General features: G+C 59.0%; 2 protein-coding genes and 1 long non-coding RNA gene across 10 annotated transcripts; 1 reads left to right on the forward strand and 2 right to left on the reverse strand.

Annotated features, from left to right (window-relative positions):
- Positions 1-125: 125 nt before the first annotated feature.
- TGFB1I1 (transforming growth factor beta 1 induced transcript 1) lies at positions 126-5,567 on the reverse strand. 2 transcript variants are annotated; one of them, XM_032326712.1, is made up of 11 exons: positions 5,469-5,567; positions 4,064-4,179; positions 3,890-3,942; positions 3,644-3,786; positions 3,392-3,479; positions 3,161-3,275; positions 2,864-3,058; positions 1,762-1,935; positions 1,459-1,540; positions 1,047-1,195; positions 126-814 (listed from the first exon to the last, which is right to left on the reverse strand). In XM_032326712.1, the coding sequence occupies exons 1-11, from the start codon at positions 5,479-5,481 to the stop codon at positions 548-550; spliced, it is 1,395 nt and encodes a 464-aa protein (XP_032182603.1). In that variant the 5' UTR covers positions 5,482-5,567; the 3' UTR covers positions 126-547. The 2 variants fall into 2 exon arrangements, with proteins under 2 accessions (XP_032182603.1, XP_032182604.1); XM_032326713.1 differs by lacking the exon at positions 5,469-5,567 and adding an exon at positions 4,400-5,443.
- A 1,930-nt stretch (positions 5,568-7,497) lies between these two features.
- On the reverse strand, positions 7,498-13,244 carry ARMC5 (armadillo repeat containing 5). 7 transcript variants are annotated; one of them, XM_032328031.1, is made up of 7 exons: positions 12,689-13,192; positions 11,219-11,326; positions 10,334-11,120; positions 9,342-9,847; positions 8,663-8,795; positions 7,960-8,575; positions 7,498-7,708 (listed from the first exon to the last, which is right to left on the reverse strand). In XM_032328031.1, the coding sequence occupies exons 1-7, from the start codon at positions 13,164-13,166 to the stop codon at positions 7,526-7,528; spliced, it is 2,811 nt and encodes a 936-aa protein (XP_032183922.1). In that variant the 5' UTR covers positions 13,167-13,192; the 3' UTR covers positions 7,498-7,525. The 7 variants fall into 7 exon arrangements, with proteins under 7 accessions (XP_032183922.1, XP_032183921.1, XP_032183925.1 ...); XM_032328030.1 differs by having other exon boundaries at positions 7,608-8,575; positions 12,689-13,244; XM_032328034.1 differs by having other exon boundaries at positions 7,608-8,575; positions 11,219-12,311; positions 12,689-12,779.
- A 71-nt stretch (positions 13,245-13,315) lies between these two features.
- On the forward strand, positions 13,316-13,868 carry LOC116581044. The gene is made up of 2 exons (XR_004281865.1): positions 13,316-13,408; positions 13,607-13,868. It is a non-coding gene; the product is annotated as an uncharacterized LOC116581044 (long non-coding RNA).
- The last annotated feature ends 2,073 nt before the right edge of the window (positions 13,869-15,941 follow it).

Below are 15,941 nucleotides of genomic sequence, written 5' to 3' on the forward strand. Positions count from 1 at the left end.
GACAGCTTGCAAAGGCTGAGGCTACAGGTCCCCCTGAGGCCACAGGGCACAGACCTAGAACGGGCTGCAGCCAGAGCCAGCACGAGAGGCAAGGCATCACCGCGCACAGAGACACCGCACCAGCGTCATGTGGCATGTGTTTTTATGTAGGTAGAAAAAAAAGTGCACAGAACAGTGAGGGTGCGGGGAGCAGGTATGTCCTCGCCTGTCCTCTAGTGAGTGGGACTTGCAAGGGCCCGCCTCCAGTCAGCGGGCTCCCTCAAGGGTGGGGATAAAGTGGAGACCTCAGGTAGGCTGCTTTGCAGTGCAGGACCCACCTATGTGGTCTTGAAATTGGCGGGCCCTTTTGTGAATCTGACCCTAGAGAACTGAAGAGTATAGAATAGAGTACCTCGGGGGCGGGTCTCTCCAGTGGGTGGGGCTTCCCAGGGTGGGCTGGGGAGAGACCCCCCGGCTCAAAGAGCGTGGCCGAGGCCGTGGGGTCTTTTGGGGGAAGGGTGGGGTCATTAGGGCCTTGGTCTCTCGCGGAGCCAAGCCCCGCAGGCGGTCAGCCGAAGAGCTTGACGAAGCAAGGCTGGCAGTAGGGCTTGCCGGCGCGCTCCTGGAAGGAGCCCTTGGTGAGCGGGCGCAGGCAGAAGGTGCAGGTGAAGTGGTCCGGGTGGAAGCGACGGCCCAGGGCCGACACGCAACGGCCGGTCACCGGGAGGCCGCATGTGGCGCACAACGAGCCGCGCCGCGCGTGGAAATGGTTCTCGCACAGCGGGCGGCCCTCGTGCTCGAAGAAGCTGCCTCCCGAGAAGGGGGCGAAGCATTCCTGGGGGAGGGCGGTAGCGATAGGACAGGTCAGCCGCCAACCCCCAGGCCCAAGCATTCGCTTTAGGCGCTTGATAACCCAACGTGGGAACCCCCCTGCCCACAGCGCCCCGCGACGCGAGGCGCCTGGCCTCGAGCACCTGAATCAGTCGCCCGCCCCCGGCTCCAAGCTGGGCTCGCTTGGGTCCCGCTTGGGGTCCTCTCCCCACCCCCCAGCCTCGCGCGGGGCGCACCCTGCAGACGAAGCAGTCCGGGTGCCACAGGGCGCTGAGCGCCGAGATGTAGTTGTCCAGAATGGGGCCTTGGCAGCCCTGGCAGCGCGGCGCGAACAGCTGCAGGAAGTCGCGGCGGCAGTAGGGGCGACCCTCTCGCTCGTGGAAACCTGGGGTGCGACCGAGCAGAAAGAAACAAACCTGCGGGCTGCCCCCGGGCTTGCGAGACCTGACACTGTGGGGCCAGACGAGGGCGGCCAGAATGCGCAGTCGAGAAGGAGGGACCGGGTCTAGGGTGGACGGAGGAGCCCGCAGGGGTGCGCGCGGGGGAGAGGGGCCGAGGGCGGGGGACGTTGTAGGAGGCTGGACCACAGCGGGCTAGGCGGGACCCTGAGCAGACCCGCATCTTTCCAGCCTGGAGCCAAGCTCTCACCCTCATCTCCGAAGGGATCCCCACAACTGACGCAGCAGAAATGCTCCGGGTGCCAGTGGGTGCCCAAGGCAGTAACCATCTTCTGTGGAGAATGAACGGGGACACTCAGGGAGGCCCTCCATCCCTTCTACCGTCCCTCTCCCCCCGTGATACTTCCGTGAACAGCTTTAAGTAGGAGTTTGAGGTGCTGGAGACCCAAGTAGGCACTTGGAAGTCAGAGAGAGTGGGCGGAGTCCAAAGGGCCTAGGATGAGGCAAAGGGGCAGGGCATGGGTGGGGGTGCTCTGGGAAAGGCGGGGCTCACGTGTCTGATGGGTTGATTGCAGAGGCCACATCGTGGGGAAAAGCGCTCAAAGTAGCATTCAGGGCAGAAGGGGGCTCCGTCCTTCTCAAAGAAGCTGCTGCCTCCCAGGGCCATGGAACAGCCGCCGCAAATGAAGTGCTCAGGATGCCAAGCCCGGCCCAGCGCAGTCACCACCTGGAGTTGGGGGTAAGGCCTGGGTCAGAGTAGCCCTCGGGCTGCCATGTGCCCAGGGAGCCACGGTTGACATGGCACATTTCAAATTTTCCTTTTTCTTTTTCTCTTTTTACATTTGACTCCCTTAGCTCATTTCTCCCCTCCCTCCCTGAGAGGTGAGGCTGAAGAACCTAATGTTCGAGTCTGTAAGTGACAGATTCAACCCAGGGCTTCCAGCAGCACAGTGCCTAGGGCCCTCAATAATTTTAGGAGCCCATGAAAATGCTGCAATTACTTTTAAAATCAGAAGGCAAAAATGAGCTAGAAGAAAATGATTTGATGTATAATATTAATATATTCATCTTTACACCAACACAGTCATAAAGCACAATTTAAAAAATATATTTTTAATGTAGGAAGGGGCCCAAGAAGATGAACGTGCCTAGGGCCCACAAGGGTCATAATGCCACCCTGCTTTGCTAAGATTGGAAGTTTTGGAATGGAAGCAGGGCACCAAATATAGCAGGAGGATCTAGGTCAACCACTGGGCACAGTTGTCATCAATAACATCTACTCAGTCCATAAGCCAAGAATAAGAGCTCACAAACCAGATGCTAGTGGAGGAGAAACTGTCCTTGTTGGTGCCGAGAGATGGTGGGTGGCACCAGTAAGACTTTTGTGAAGACTAAGTGAGATGGAGGTTTATAAAGGAGCTAATACAGTGCCTGCACACAGCGGAACCACAATAAATGGTAACTGAGTCAGAATTCTCATCCTGCCACTTACATGCTGTGTGACTCAGAGCTTTAGTCTCCTCATCTGTAAAATATGAACAACGGTAATACCCACTTCCCAGAGTCATTTATTAAAAGGGAACAGCACAAAGTCTGGCTCTCCATAAGGATAGGTCCATGGGTCTTTACCTTTCTACTCACAGGGCCCCACTTACTTGCCCAGCAATAGGTTTATTACAGGAGCCACAGAGACCCTTGGTCTGGGTAGGAACACCACGGCGGCTGAGATCAGACTGCAGCAGCCCCAGCATGGTGTCTAGGCTGCCCTTGCTGGCCGGCCCTGGTGAGGATGGGGAGTCCTCATTCACAGAGCTTGGCTCTGGCGGCTGGGCTGACCCAGACGCTGGAAGCTGCAGCAAAGACGACACGAGAGTTTAGTCAGCAAAGCAGCAGATGTGGAAGGTCCTAAAAGGGGTTGGGAAGCCACAAATCCACACTGGCCCACACCCCACCTGATTCACATGGTTTTGGACACGGAAATCCGACAGCGAAGCCATCAATCTATCCAACTCCAGGGTGGCGGAGGTTGCTGAAGGCTTTGGGAGCACCGGAGACGGGCTGGGAGGGCTGTGAAGAACACAGTCTGTATCAGCTCTGAGTCCCCCGGAGGAAGGCACGCTGCCCTCCAGTAACGCGGGTGTCCGTCACTTCTCTCCCAGCTCTGCCGACTGTGTCAAACTCACAGGCTGGGCCTTTTCTTGTCCTCACATTGGTCCTCCTTCTGTTCCCCTACAGTCTCCTTGCTTGGAGGGAACTGAGACATTATTTCATCTGCAGAGAGGAAAGAAGAGCACTGGCCATGGAACTATACTCTACCCCTCCCAGCTGAGACTCGTGTCCCTTTAGCTGCTACCCTGCGAAGAGTATACGCCTCAGTCTCTGCCCTTTCCTGCCCTTTCCCCATCCCATCAAGGCCTATCTCTGTAACCTGGTACCTGTGATGTTGAACTGGGTAGCATTAAGTTCCTGAAGCAACCGGTCTAGCTCACAGAGCCCTGTGCCCAAGACACCGCTGGAAGAGGAGAAGGGAGGGGCCGCAGAGGCTGCAGGCTTTGGGGACCGAGGCTTGCAAACCGTACTGCAAAACAGGGTGGGAATCTGTGTTCAGGGGTGGAGAAGCCCAGCCTCCTTACCTGAGTCTCAGCTGGATTCCCCATCTTCCCAGTTCCCAGGCCCCTCACCTGTATAGATGGTCCTTGTCCCCAGAGGCTCCGGAAGACTCCCCAGACCCTGTCTACAGAGAGGACACATGGGTGGGACGATAGGCCTGTACTTTGGCCCACTCAAGCAAAATCCCTCTAGCCTTAGCCAAGCTTGGCCCTAGTGTTACCCCAATCCTTAGTATTGGCTCTCACCTGTGGTTGGTGGCCATAGGGCAGGGGAGCTGTGAGAGGCTCTGGGGTCCGCTCTTTTGGAACCCCCGACCTTGGCATGTGTGAGGTGGTGGTCTCCAGGTCAGACAGCAGGGCATCTGCAGGGAACAGGCCGCCAGGGTGAGCCGTTGAGAGGTTAAGGTTAGAGCAGAGACAGGGCCTTAAGAGATTAGAGGGTAAGGGTTCCAAATAGGTTGTAGTTAAGGAGAGCAGAAGCCAGTATTAAGAGCAGAGGTCAGAAATCAGATGCAAAAACACAGGCCAGACCGAGGCAGAGAAGTGGAAGGGCAGCAAGGAATATTTATGGCCAAAACATACCAAATGGCTCATCTTGGGAGTCCTACACGAAAGCCACCTGATTCTTTCATTCTCTGCATCTTCCCTGATGCAGTCAAAATTGACTCTTTACTCAAGCCAAATCTGGCTTCCCTCCAAATTGCTCAACTGGCTGTATGCCTGGCACCCAACTTTCTGATCGGATGCTCTTTCTGCCCACTGATTCCTGCCCCCTCCTGCCCCTAAACAGGCCCGCCCAGCCCCGGCCCATGTCCAGGCACTGGCTCCCACCGTATTCTCCTCATTGGCAGGTCTGCGGGGACCTGCTTTCTGATGGGCGTATTTTCCACGGGACCGTTACCCCTGCGCGGCAGCACCCCCCATCGCAGGGTGCCTGAACCCCTTCTCTAGCCCGGAGAGCACAGCCTTCTGTCCGTTTCAATAGACCAGAAGGAGGAGATGCCTGGGTCTTCCTCCCTCCCCCAAGACACCCCCCCCCCCCAGCTCTCTTTCCCAGATGTAGATCCTTTAGACCCTTTCCTTCCCACAACCTAGAACTCCCTGCGCCTTCACTTATCTCTGAGTACCACAGTGGAGCCCTTAACCTCCCCCGGCATCTTGGCACTCATCCATTTTCTTTCTGTCCCCCAAACACCCGACCCCTCCCATATTCAGGGGCGCACAACTCTTTTCTTCCCCAAACCCTGAGATGGACCCGTTTTCTTCTCCACAATGTGACGTCATAGTCTCCTTTCCAGACTACCTTCCCAATGCCCGGACCCCAGACCCCTTTAACCCCTCCTTCCCCAGCGCCCCCGAGCCCAGGTGCCCGCGGGTGGGCGCTGCGCCTGCCCGCCCGTTCGTCGGCAGCTCGCGACGGAGGAGCTGAGCGAGGGAAGGAGGGGGCGAGCGGCCGGTCCCGGGAGAGGCAGGAAGGGAGAGGCAGGAAGGGGGACGTGGAGTCGGAAAGGAGGCGCAGGCAGAGACCAGAACCCAGAAGACCGGAGGCGGGGGTGGGGAGACGAGGGGAGTGCGCGGGGTTCCCAGCAGGGGAGAGCGGGTCCGGAGGGCGGTGGGGAGCTGCGGACCAGGGGACCCGAGCCCCACTCACCCAGGTCCTCCATGGCGGGGCGCGGGCGCTCCGCGCGGGGCGAGCAGGGCGGGGGCTGTGTCCGGTGGGGGCGGGGGGCGGGGGGGACGTCCGGGAGTTGGAGGCCCGGCCGTGACCATGTAAGGAAGCCGGGACCCGCTGGGATGGGGCTGGGGGGGGGGGGGCGGGGGTGCAAAGAACGGGAGAACTCGGGGTGGGGGCGTGTAAGGGAGGGAGGGCCGCGGCCCACCCGGGCCCAGCCCGCTCGGCTGCTGCCGCGGAGGCGGCCACACCCCAGCCTCGGCCTCCGCCGCCGGGAGCTGGGGCGGCCAGAGCCCGAGTCAGAGCAGCGGCTCTCCCAGGCCAGGATCGGACTCTTAGACACACACTGAGGACCCCAAGCAAACGCGTCCCAAAGCTAGCAACCGGAGTCCTGTGTAGAGTCCTGTGCACTCAGGCCATTCTTGGGATACTTGCTCCACACAGAATTTTTGGGTTGACGGCAGGAGTAATGGTTCTAAGGATCAGGCAACAGGTTCAGAGACCTTCCGTTAGAGACCCTAACAGTGACATGAACAGAGATCCCAAAGGGCACATCTACCGGAAACAAATCGCTCAGAAACAGAGACAGACAGACAGACACAAGGAACTGTCCCACCCTCTCAGCCAGGACCTTCTCTCTCAGACTTGGAAACAGACATAGACATGGGCACACTGAACTCGGGCCCAAACCCCATGAAGCCTCAGCAGAAACATGCCCAGGCAGCCAGACCACAGCCAGCCTTCAGGACAAAGCCCTTCCTTCCCCGACACTGACCTGACCTGTTCCAAAAGAGCCCTTTCTCGAGATACTGATGAACATAGACACTCGAGACACAGAGTCCAGTCACAGCGGAACCTTCCCTGGCCTGGGACCCTGAGAAGTCAAAGTGGAAATGAACACTTAGATATGTACGGACAGACACAGTAATGTTGCAGCCACTGGACTGTGGGGTCTCAATCCACATGAGTCCTGGACTGTGGCCCTCAGGCCAGCAGCAAGCTCAAGCGACCTGGGAAGCTTCTTAAAAATACCGATGCCCAGGGTATCCTTCCCTCAATCCAGTTCACTGAGGAAGGGCCTAGACATCAACATTTTTATTTATTTATTTATTTTTAAATTTTATTTATTTATTTGACAGAGAGAAATCACAAGTAGATGGAGAGGCAGGCAGAGAGAGAGAGAGAGGGAAGCAGGCTCCCCGCCGAGCAGAGAGCCCGATGCGGGACTCGATCCCAGGACCCTGAGATCATGACCTGAGCCGAAGGCAGCAGCTTAACCCACTGAGCCACCCAGGCGCCCCGACATCAACATTTTTAAAAGCTCTCTGGGTGATTCTCATGCACAGCCTGAGGACAGAGAGCTGGACAAAGAAGCACAGAGACAGCAAGAGCCAACCTTAGCTCCCCAGACCCAGTCCAGGCACACTCCTCAATCAGGCTGCCACCCAAGTGGCTAGTGAGCTGGGATCCAGGTGATAGACAGACCTTGCCCTGAGAGATCAAAGCACAACATAAGCCCTTCCCTTGCCTGAATGCACCTGGGGCTCTGGCTCTCTCGGAGTGAAATTAAGGCAGAACCTGCCTTAGGGACTCCAGGAACACAGCAGGTCCTCCCTTAGGCCAATAGCAGAAGGCTACTTGGCCCAAGAGATGAAAACAGACCCAGACTCTGAAGGCTCAAGATGGGTGAAAGACACTCAGTTAACAGTAATGCCAAGGCCTTGGACATACTTTCCCACACTTACTGCAGCCCAGCCCCTTCATCCCTGACCAGAGTCTGTGTGTCTAGGTGGGTATTTGTCTGAGCAACGAAGTTGCGTGAGCAGGAAGCAGGCGTCCCCCCACATACTCTATTCTATCCCAGGACTCCAGGAACTTACTTATTAAACTCCTACATGCCAGGGGTAGCCTATACTGAGATACAGCAACCTGAAAAAGATCCTGGTGGATTGGGGGGGCGGGGGTAGGGGGAGTCCCACAGGAAAGTAAGCAGAGACACCACACAATATGAGTATCCAACCCCGAAGTTTTTAATCTCAACTCTGGAAGGCCAGGCCAGGCCAGGTGCCTGACGCCCTGGGCTGCTCTCCTTCTGCGGGCTGCATACTCCAGCTGTGGCCTGGCCGCCTCACTCCCGCGTCTTCAGCCCGCTGTCCTGGGGCAGAGCTCCATTCTCTCATCAGTCTTTGACGGTAAGTTCTGCTCGGCCTCCTCTCGTGCTGCCCGGAAGGAGTCCTCCTTCATAGCCGACCCATCCCAGGGGACATCAACAGTCTACGCTGGAACCCTTGCCCCCCATTTCAACCCCCATCACCACAGCCAGTAAAGCCTCAGTCAGGGGCCCTGCCTCCTCTCCTGCTGCCTCCACAAGCCCCACTAAGGCCAAGGCCCGCTTCCGCGGGCACTGCCCTGGGCCCAGGGTCCAGCGGGCACAATGGGCAACCAACCGGGGCCGGCCCAAGCGGAATACCTCACCCACGGACTCTGGGCCACCATGGGGTCCAAGGTGGATACGGCTCACAGCCTCTTCCAGCTCCTCCTCCAGCCCAGGCAGCAAGAAACGGCCAGCAGCCTCCAGGGCCTCCTCAGCCTCTGAGCCCAGCAGGGGCTGGCCTGGTGGGGGAATTGGCCCCAGGGCCGCCCCACAGCCCCGGCAACCATGCAAGTGATGCAGGATAGGCCGGGCTGCACTGGGTGACAGGCCTCGAAGCGGCACCAGGTCCATCTGGGCTTCGGCAAAGCTGCCGGCTAGCAGAGCCCGGAAGAAAGGTGAGGCAGTAGCTGAGGCAGCGCGCCGGGCAGGGAGCCGTAGGCCCGAGTCCAGCAGGAAGTGCAGGTCAGGGGCTAGGATGGGGGCTGGGCCCAGCAGAGGTTCATAGAGGCAAGGGGATGGGGAATCTAGGTCCAGCGGGACTGGAGATAAAAGGGCTGGAATCGCCGTGGGAGACACCAGGCCTTGGAGGCAGGAAAGGGAGTCTGCAGCAAAGAAGAGGAACAGTGGATGTGGAGCTGGCCGAGTTAGTGCCGAGAGGAGGAGACGGAGGCCACCCTGGTCCAAAAGTAGCCGGCGCCACAGAGAGGGTTTCCTTTGGGAAGAAAAGTGAAAACGGGTGACACTGCAGAATAGCAACTTTGCTCCCCTGACCCCTATGAGACACCCACATCCTCCTCACCGACAGATGAAGGGCAGGGTCAGTGCACAGGCCACACGGTCCTCAGGGCTTCCAGAGAGCAGCAGGTGAGTGAGGGCACCCACTCCAAAGGGTGATTCAGCCTGCACGGTCAAGTTCTGCAGCAACATCTCACCTGCGGAGATGAACAGAGTAGATCAGCTTGAGAGTTGATGTCCCGACTCCGGCAAAAACCTTAGGGGACGTAAGAGGGGATGACTGCAGGCCCTGGAGAGAAAGGGTCCAGATGCTAGGAAATAGAGGTCAAGGACAAGAACAAAGTGTGACGGTCAGGAAGTGCAGTCCGAATGCAGAAGACAGGGCCCGCCCTTGCAGTGCTGGGAGTAGTGGGAGGTCACGGGGCCTCAGCTGTGGGTTTTCTAATCAGGATGCCCCGTGGGAAGGCAATCAGGACAATGCAGAACCAAGAGCAGATGAGATAAAGCAATACAGACAAGCACAATTCTAAGTTGTTGGGGCTACACCTGGTGTTGGGGTGTCTGGGCCCCAAGACTTGGGCAGAGGATGGGGCAGAGCTTTGCATCCCGGGAGTCCCTCTCCTCCTCCCGTGTGCTGGCTGAAGTTGATGGTTAGGCTGGAGAAGGCAGTGAGAGCCGTGAGTGGCAAGGTGAGGTTCTCAGTCCAGAACTAGAGGGGGATGGACCTCTTATGGGAGACACACCCAGCTCCCGGTGCTGGCGTCGAGCGGGCCGGGCACGCAGTGTGGGCCAGTCATCTGGGGCAACGCCTAACACAAGCCAGGCACGCAGCAGTGCGGCACCGTAGCTGCGCACGAAGGCCTCAAGACAGGCGGGGTTGCAGGTAAGGCGTGCCAGGATGCGCAGTGCACGTGGGCTCGGTGGGCCCGGCGAGCCTGTCACATAGGCCAGCAGGCCACACAGGGCTGAGCCGGTCACCAATGCCCCACTTGGGTCGGGAGCCTGGGAGAATCGTGACAGTAGCAGCAGCGCTGGCCCCTCACGGCCCCAAGGCTCCTCAGAGGTGGCTGCAGGGCTCCGCCCTGGTGTGCGCAGCGTGCGAGGCGTCCGCAGTGAGGTTGGACCCAGGGTGGGGCTGGTCGGCTCAGGTGGCTCTGGGGGTGGTGGAGGCGGGGGACATCGCTCAGGGGACCAGTCAGGAGAGATGTCTCCCGGGCCTGCGGCGTAGCCCTCAGAGATCAGCCACGACCTGCAGAGGGAGAAAGGAGAGACTGAACCCACAGCCAAGGTAATGGAGCAGGGCCAAAAGAGCGGTCATGCAAAAACAGGTGCCTGAAGCCAGGAAGAAGACGTGGGGCCAAGGGGAGATAGGAAAGAAAGAGAAATGGGGGCAAAAAAACACCCAACTCCTTTAGCAATTACTGATGCCTATGGGCCAATTATGTGCCAAGCCCAGTATTAGGTACTGGGCACAAACAATGAACAAAACTAAAGTGCCCATCCTCCTAGAATTTATATTCTAGCGAGGGGCAAACAGAACAAAATAAAAAAGGCCCAGTGAACTGTCTGGGTCCCAAAGTTCAGAAGTGCTGGGGTAGAGCCAAGGCCAAAGGTAGACCTGGTGGTCTTGCCCAGGGAGAATGAGTCAATAAGAGTCCTACTGAGACCGAGTCGGGGATGAGGGTAGTGAAGAGCGCCAGAGCCCTGCATCCTCAGCAAGCAGGTGGGGACTCGCCTTAGGCTTCGGAAGCTTCCGGCCTCTGCCCGCTCAGGGGTCCGCTCCTCAGGGAAGTCCCAAGAAGCAGCTTCTCTTCCCTCTTCTTCCTCATCACCAGCATCGCCACACAGCTGCCCAGCCAAGAGCGGTACAAGTCCCAGCGCTTGTAGCCGGCCCAGGGCTCCAGTGTCATACAGGAAGCCCACAAGGGCAGCCACGACACGAGGGTGCCAGGCACTGGCACGCGGGTCCCGCAGCAGACCCATCAATAGCTCCAAACCACCTGCATCCCGCAGCCGGGCCCGGTTGATGGCCTCCCGGCACAGCAGGCACACAGCCCGCACCAGGGGCTGCTGGGAGGCTGGGCCAGCTCCATTAGGCCCCCTGCGCCGCCGGAGCTCACCTAGTAGTACCTCCACACCACCAGCATTGCCCAGTGCAGGCCGTACAAGGCCTTGGGCACACAGGTTGGCAAGGATCAGGATAGCTGCCTCTCGTACTGCCTTTTTGGGGTGGGAGGCCAAACTGACCAGTGGTCCTAGCCCCCCACCCAGACTTAGCTGCTCAGCACAGGCCCGGGAGCAACCTCGACTCAGCTCCAAGAGTGCACGCACTAGGGCCAAGGTCAGCGCAGGGTCTGGGGCAGCGGCCAGAAGCTCAGCCAGAGGGCGTACTGCCCCCTGCTGTGCCAGGGCCAGGCGGTGCTGGGGTGAGTCCGCCAGGTTGCGGAGGGCACGCACCACACTCTGCAGGCACTGGGAGTCCTGGCAGGCTGTCAGGCTCTCAACGAGCAGAGGAACAGCACCTGGAGAGGGAAGAGGAGGACAGAGAGGAAGCAAGGAGAGAACCAAGCCCCTCCGCCACCCCAAGCCCCAGCTGACGCCACACTCATAGCCTTCTCACCCGCAGAATGGATGTCCCCACAGCTCTCAGGTTCCATAGCTAAGTTCCCCAGAGCCCGGGCTGTTCGGTTCTGGATGCTGTCTGTCTTCACACATTGAAGAATAGTCACTGCAAGAGAATTTGGCCTCTTGAGGGTCCTACCTCTTCGTGTCTCTCTCATTAATGACCTCAAGAACGTGACCTGAGATGGTCAGGGAAGAAGCTAATACCGAATAGGTCTGGAAGGTTAAATGGGTCAATATTTGTTAGGAAGATGGTGGATGGGGATGTTACAGGGCATTTCAGATTTGGAAGCAGCCCTTGCCAAGGCGCAGAATTGAGATCCAGTGTCTGTGCCGGGCCTCAGAATACCAGGCCGAGAGATCAGGCAGGACTGGAATATGAGGGCCCTGGGAACCACACAGGATCTCAAGAACAGTAGGGCTGCGATGCAGTCTGGCAACCAGATTGAGGAGAACGGATCATAGAGAAGGAACAAGGCAAGGGAAGCAGCAAGGAGGCTGTCCCCGTTGTTAAGGTGGGAGAGTCAGCTCCCAGCACGGCGGTCCCGGGCACCAGTCCCCGAGCACGGATGCGGGAAGGGGGAATGCGGACTCGGCAGAGATTCACGATGAGGAAGAGCGGCTGATGATGTGCGTCACGCGCTACCAGCAAAGCCAGCAATTTACTGAGGACTTCTTAATGTGCCAGGCCTCTCGCCAAACACGTTGTGGCCAGTGCACGTGAGGCCAGTACGTCTGTTCAAGCCCCGTCAGCCGGTGCTCCCCACAGGGCCACTGGGAGGCGCCACCTTGGCTGGTAAACAGAAAAGCCTGTTTCGTTTTTTAAGATTTTATTTATTTGAGAGCGCGCGAGAGGGTGAGCAGAAGCGGGGGAAGCAGCCGACGCTCGCGGAGCAGAAAGCCGGTGCGGGGCTCGGATCAGGACCTGAGCCCAAGGCGGGCCGGGCCGACCGAGCACCCAGGGCCCCGCGTGTTCTCCTCCGTTAGGATTTGCTCTTCTCGCGCTGGTTTTTAGGGACTCGCAGCGCCAGCCCGTCCTGGGACCTCCGGCGGTGGGAGGTCGCGATCCCTCCACAGCGAGTTCTGTCTCCCTGCAGACACAGGACACTTTCCGGCCCCCGGTCGTGGAACGGTCGCCCTCTGCAGGGCCACGCCGTAGGCGTTAAGTGTCTGCTATAAACCCTATAACCTCATGAATCACCTACAAGTCACCGCATCACCCCTGGCCTCCACCGGCCCGGATTCGAGGAGGCCATCGACACCCAGGTCCCGGCTGCGACGCTCTGATCTGCTCAGGTTCAGGCGTCATCTCTACAGAGGGCTGGAGGGTTGGAGAGGCACGGGGGCCTCCGCTCGGAAAGGCCCCGCTTTCCCGCGGCACCGCGAAGAGCTCAAAACCCCGCCCAGGCCCGGAGCCAGAAGTTGCAGCGCGCGGAGCCCTTCCAGGAGAGGAGGGCGGGGCACTTACCCAAAGGGAGGATGCCTCCGAGCCTGCGCACTTCAGCCCGGCACGCCCCTTCCGTACAGCAGTTGGCTAGGATGCTGAGCGCCAAGTCCAGAGTCTTGCGCAGGCGCGCTGGTGGCGAGGGCGCGGACGCCGCCGCAGCGGAGGGGGTAGGGCCCGGCGAGGGGGCGGGGCCAGCAGAAGTCGCTGACTCGGCGGACGAGGGGGCGGAGCCGGCGCCAGCCTGGGACGGGGCGGGACCCGCTGCAGCCGCTCGCCGTAGCAGAGCGAGAAGGGGGCGGAGCCCGCCGCGCGCCCGGAAGCGCTCGATTCCCCCTGCAGCCTTGACGTGGCGCGTGCGGAGGGCTAAGAGCGCACGGCCCAAGGGTGTCTCGTTGGTAGCTGTGTCCTTTCCCCCACCTAGACCCTCCCCGGCCGCCGCCGTGAGCTGCGCGAGGCAGAACGAGAGCGAGTCCGTGAGGGTCGGTTTCGCAGCCGCCATCTTGGCTCAAGCCTAAGGCTCCGCCCCCCTCCTCGCCGCTCCTCCAAAGGAGCGGAACTGGAGGAGAGGGGCGTGGCCAGGCACCTCCTCTCTGACGCTTTTTAAGTGGCGCCGCCGCAGTTATTTTGCAAGTTGGAAGCTGTAGTTCTCGATCCCGGGACTCTAGACGGTCGCGGAAGGCACTAGAGAGTAGTGGTTGTCTAATCGCTGAGCAAACCCAAGCGCGTGTGGTGCACGCTGGGGTATGTGGTCGGCGCCGGGCCGAGCGCGCCTGCGTTAGGACAGAGGAGGAGTCCAGGGGGCTCGCAGCGGACTGGTTCCTTTGGAGAACCCAGACATCCGACCTGGGGCCTCAGGACCGTGCGGCTCCAGGGGGCGTGGCTACTCCACCCGCCCCCCCCCCCGGCGTGTTCACAACAGCGACCGCCTTTTCCTTCCAGCTCGCTTCCCTGCCCCACAGGGATAGCCCGGCCACCGACGTCCGCGCTGACGGGCTCAGACTCGGAAGCCAGGCCCGCAGGATGAAGCGCCTGACAGCGGCGGCCGATGGGAAGCTCTTGCTCAGTTAGGTGAATGAGAGGGTTAAGCCTACCGAGACCGGGCGCTGGCACTGCCTAGAGCGGCACTTCCGGTTCCGGTGCCGGCCCCGGGCCCCACCCCACCCTGGGTGGGGAAAGGCTCGCGCCGACCCTCCCCTTCCGAGCGGAGTGGCTGGCGTCTAGGAAACCTCTTTCTTCACGGCGCCGTAGTGCGCGTCGCCGGAAGTGGCGAGGGGAGCCGGAGGGTGGGGCGTGGTCGGGGAGCTGGACGCCAGGATCCTGGGGCGCCCGCAGCTCCGCGCCCCGCCCCGCCGTGTGCACGCCACAGCCAGCCTCCTGGGAAACAGGCCCTGAATGCCGAAGGCGGTCAGGCTCTGGCCCAGGGAGGAAGCCGTTAGCAGGACCAACTGCCTTGCGCTCCCCAAGGCCTTGGAGTGCTGGGAGGTGCGCTGACCGGAGCCCGCTTCCCGGGCCTCTTTCACGCAGAAGTGATGTGGGAAACAAAGGCGGAAGAGAAGTGGTTCAGCTTTCTTGCTGCCCGCAGACCCCGGGCAAGTCCGTGAGAGAGGCAGAGGGACATTGCTCTCGGGACTCGACGGCCTCAGTGTTACTACTGGGCTGAGGGCCAAGGGCGATCCTAGCTCCACCCACCCCCACCCCCGCCGTGCTCAGGATCCTGTAAATCTGTTTTAACATACAAAAATTCTTTAGAAACTTCCTTTAGCTCTGTCCCCTAAGATACATGTTAGCAGTCGTCCCCCAAGCATATGACCCACAGATCCACATCTTCAGGGCCTCTTGTCTAAGTTTCCACTAAACAGTAGTGGTCTTTCCTAGTAACAGCTAGCCCCTGCAGGATCCTGGAATCCTTGTTTCCAAAGTACCTGGGAGGCTTACACTAGCCCTAACCCTCTCCCAACTTGAAAGTATAGAATGGACCACTCCTCATGACCCCATGGCAGCTCTTTCTGCTCACAGGTCATGTCCCTGTGCTTTAAATAAAACTACCTTTTTGCACCAGACATGTTTCAAGAATTCTTCCTTGGCCATCAGCTTTGAACCCTAACCTCTCCCACACATCAAAAGCAGCCATGCAGGTAAGAATCCCTACTGTTGTTCGGAGTGTGACAAAAGTTTGCAACGTGGCTCAGATCTAGTTAAGCGCTACCAGGTACACTGGTCAGAGCCTATACCTCTGCCCTGAGTCTGGCCGTTGCTTCAGCCTCAGCTCCAACCCTGTGCAACACCGTGGTTTCCCACTCAGGCCTCCAGCCCTACAAGTTCCATAAGCTCCTGGAGTACAGGGAGGCTTTTGGCTGCGGCTTCAACCTGGTTAAACACCAGCAGAGCACATCAGTGAATAGCCCCATACCTGCTGAGTGTGATAAGACTTTCAGCATTAGGTCATTCTAATCCAGCACCAGCTCACACACAGGGGCAAGAAGCCCTACCGCTATGGGGACTGCAGTAAGAGCTTCAGCCTTAGCTCTAAGTTTTTGTAGGTCCAGCACTCACACAAGGATGTGCAGCCCTTACTGCTGTGCCTGATGTGGTGCCAGCTTTGGGCACAGCTTTTATATGCTCAAGTACCAGCATTCACACACTGGAGAGACTCCTTGTAACTGCAATGAATGTGGCAAGAAGTTCACCAAAAGCTCATACTGCCTATGGCACCAGCATACTCATAAATGACTAAGCATTGTCGTGGCTTTGGTGAGCACACCCAAATCATTGAGCACCAGTACATCCACTTGGGTGAACAACCCTATGCCTGCTCAGAATGTGGCGAAAGCTACTACCACAACTCCGTGCTCCTTAAACACCAGAGCTCGCACACGGGCCAGATGCCCTATAAATGCTCCAGTTGCAGCAAGAGTTTTGTAGACAGTTCAGATCTGCTTCAGCACCAACATACTCACACAAGCCATAAGCCTTACGCTTGCAGTGAGTGTGGCAAGAGCTTCACCTGAGTTCCCACCTGCTCATCCACCAGCTGGCCCACAGTGATGAGAAGCCCTATGTCTGCAATGTGGCATTTACCAGCAGCGCCAGCCTGGGCCAGCACCAATAGATGCAGCAGGGCAGCTGCCCCGCCGTTATCCCTGGCAACTTCCAAACTTTGGTTCTAACTTTGGTCCAGTCCTCAAGGAGCCTGAGCATCTCTAAGTAAATCTTCTTCCTGCTCCTCTAGGGCTGTTGATTCATGAACTGAATCAGGGAAATCCAGGCTGGAAGA

Source organism: Mustela erminea, chromosome 20 (genome assembly GCF_009829155.1).
Source record: "Mustela erminea isolate mMusErm1 chromosome 20, mMusErm1.Pri, whole genome shotgun sequence".
NCBI classification, from domain to species: Eukaryota; Metazoa; Chordata; class Mammalia; order Carnivora; family Mustelidae; genus Mustela; species Mustela erminea.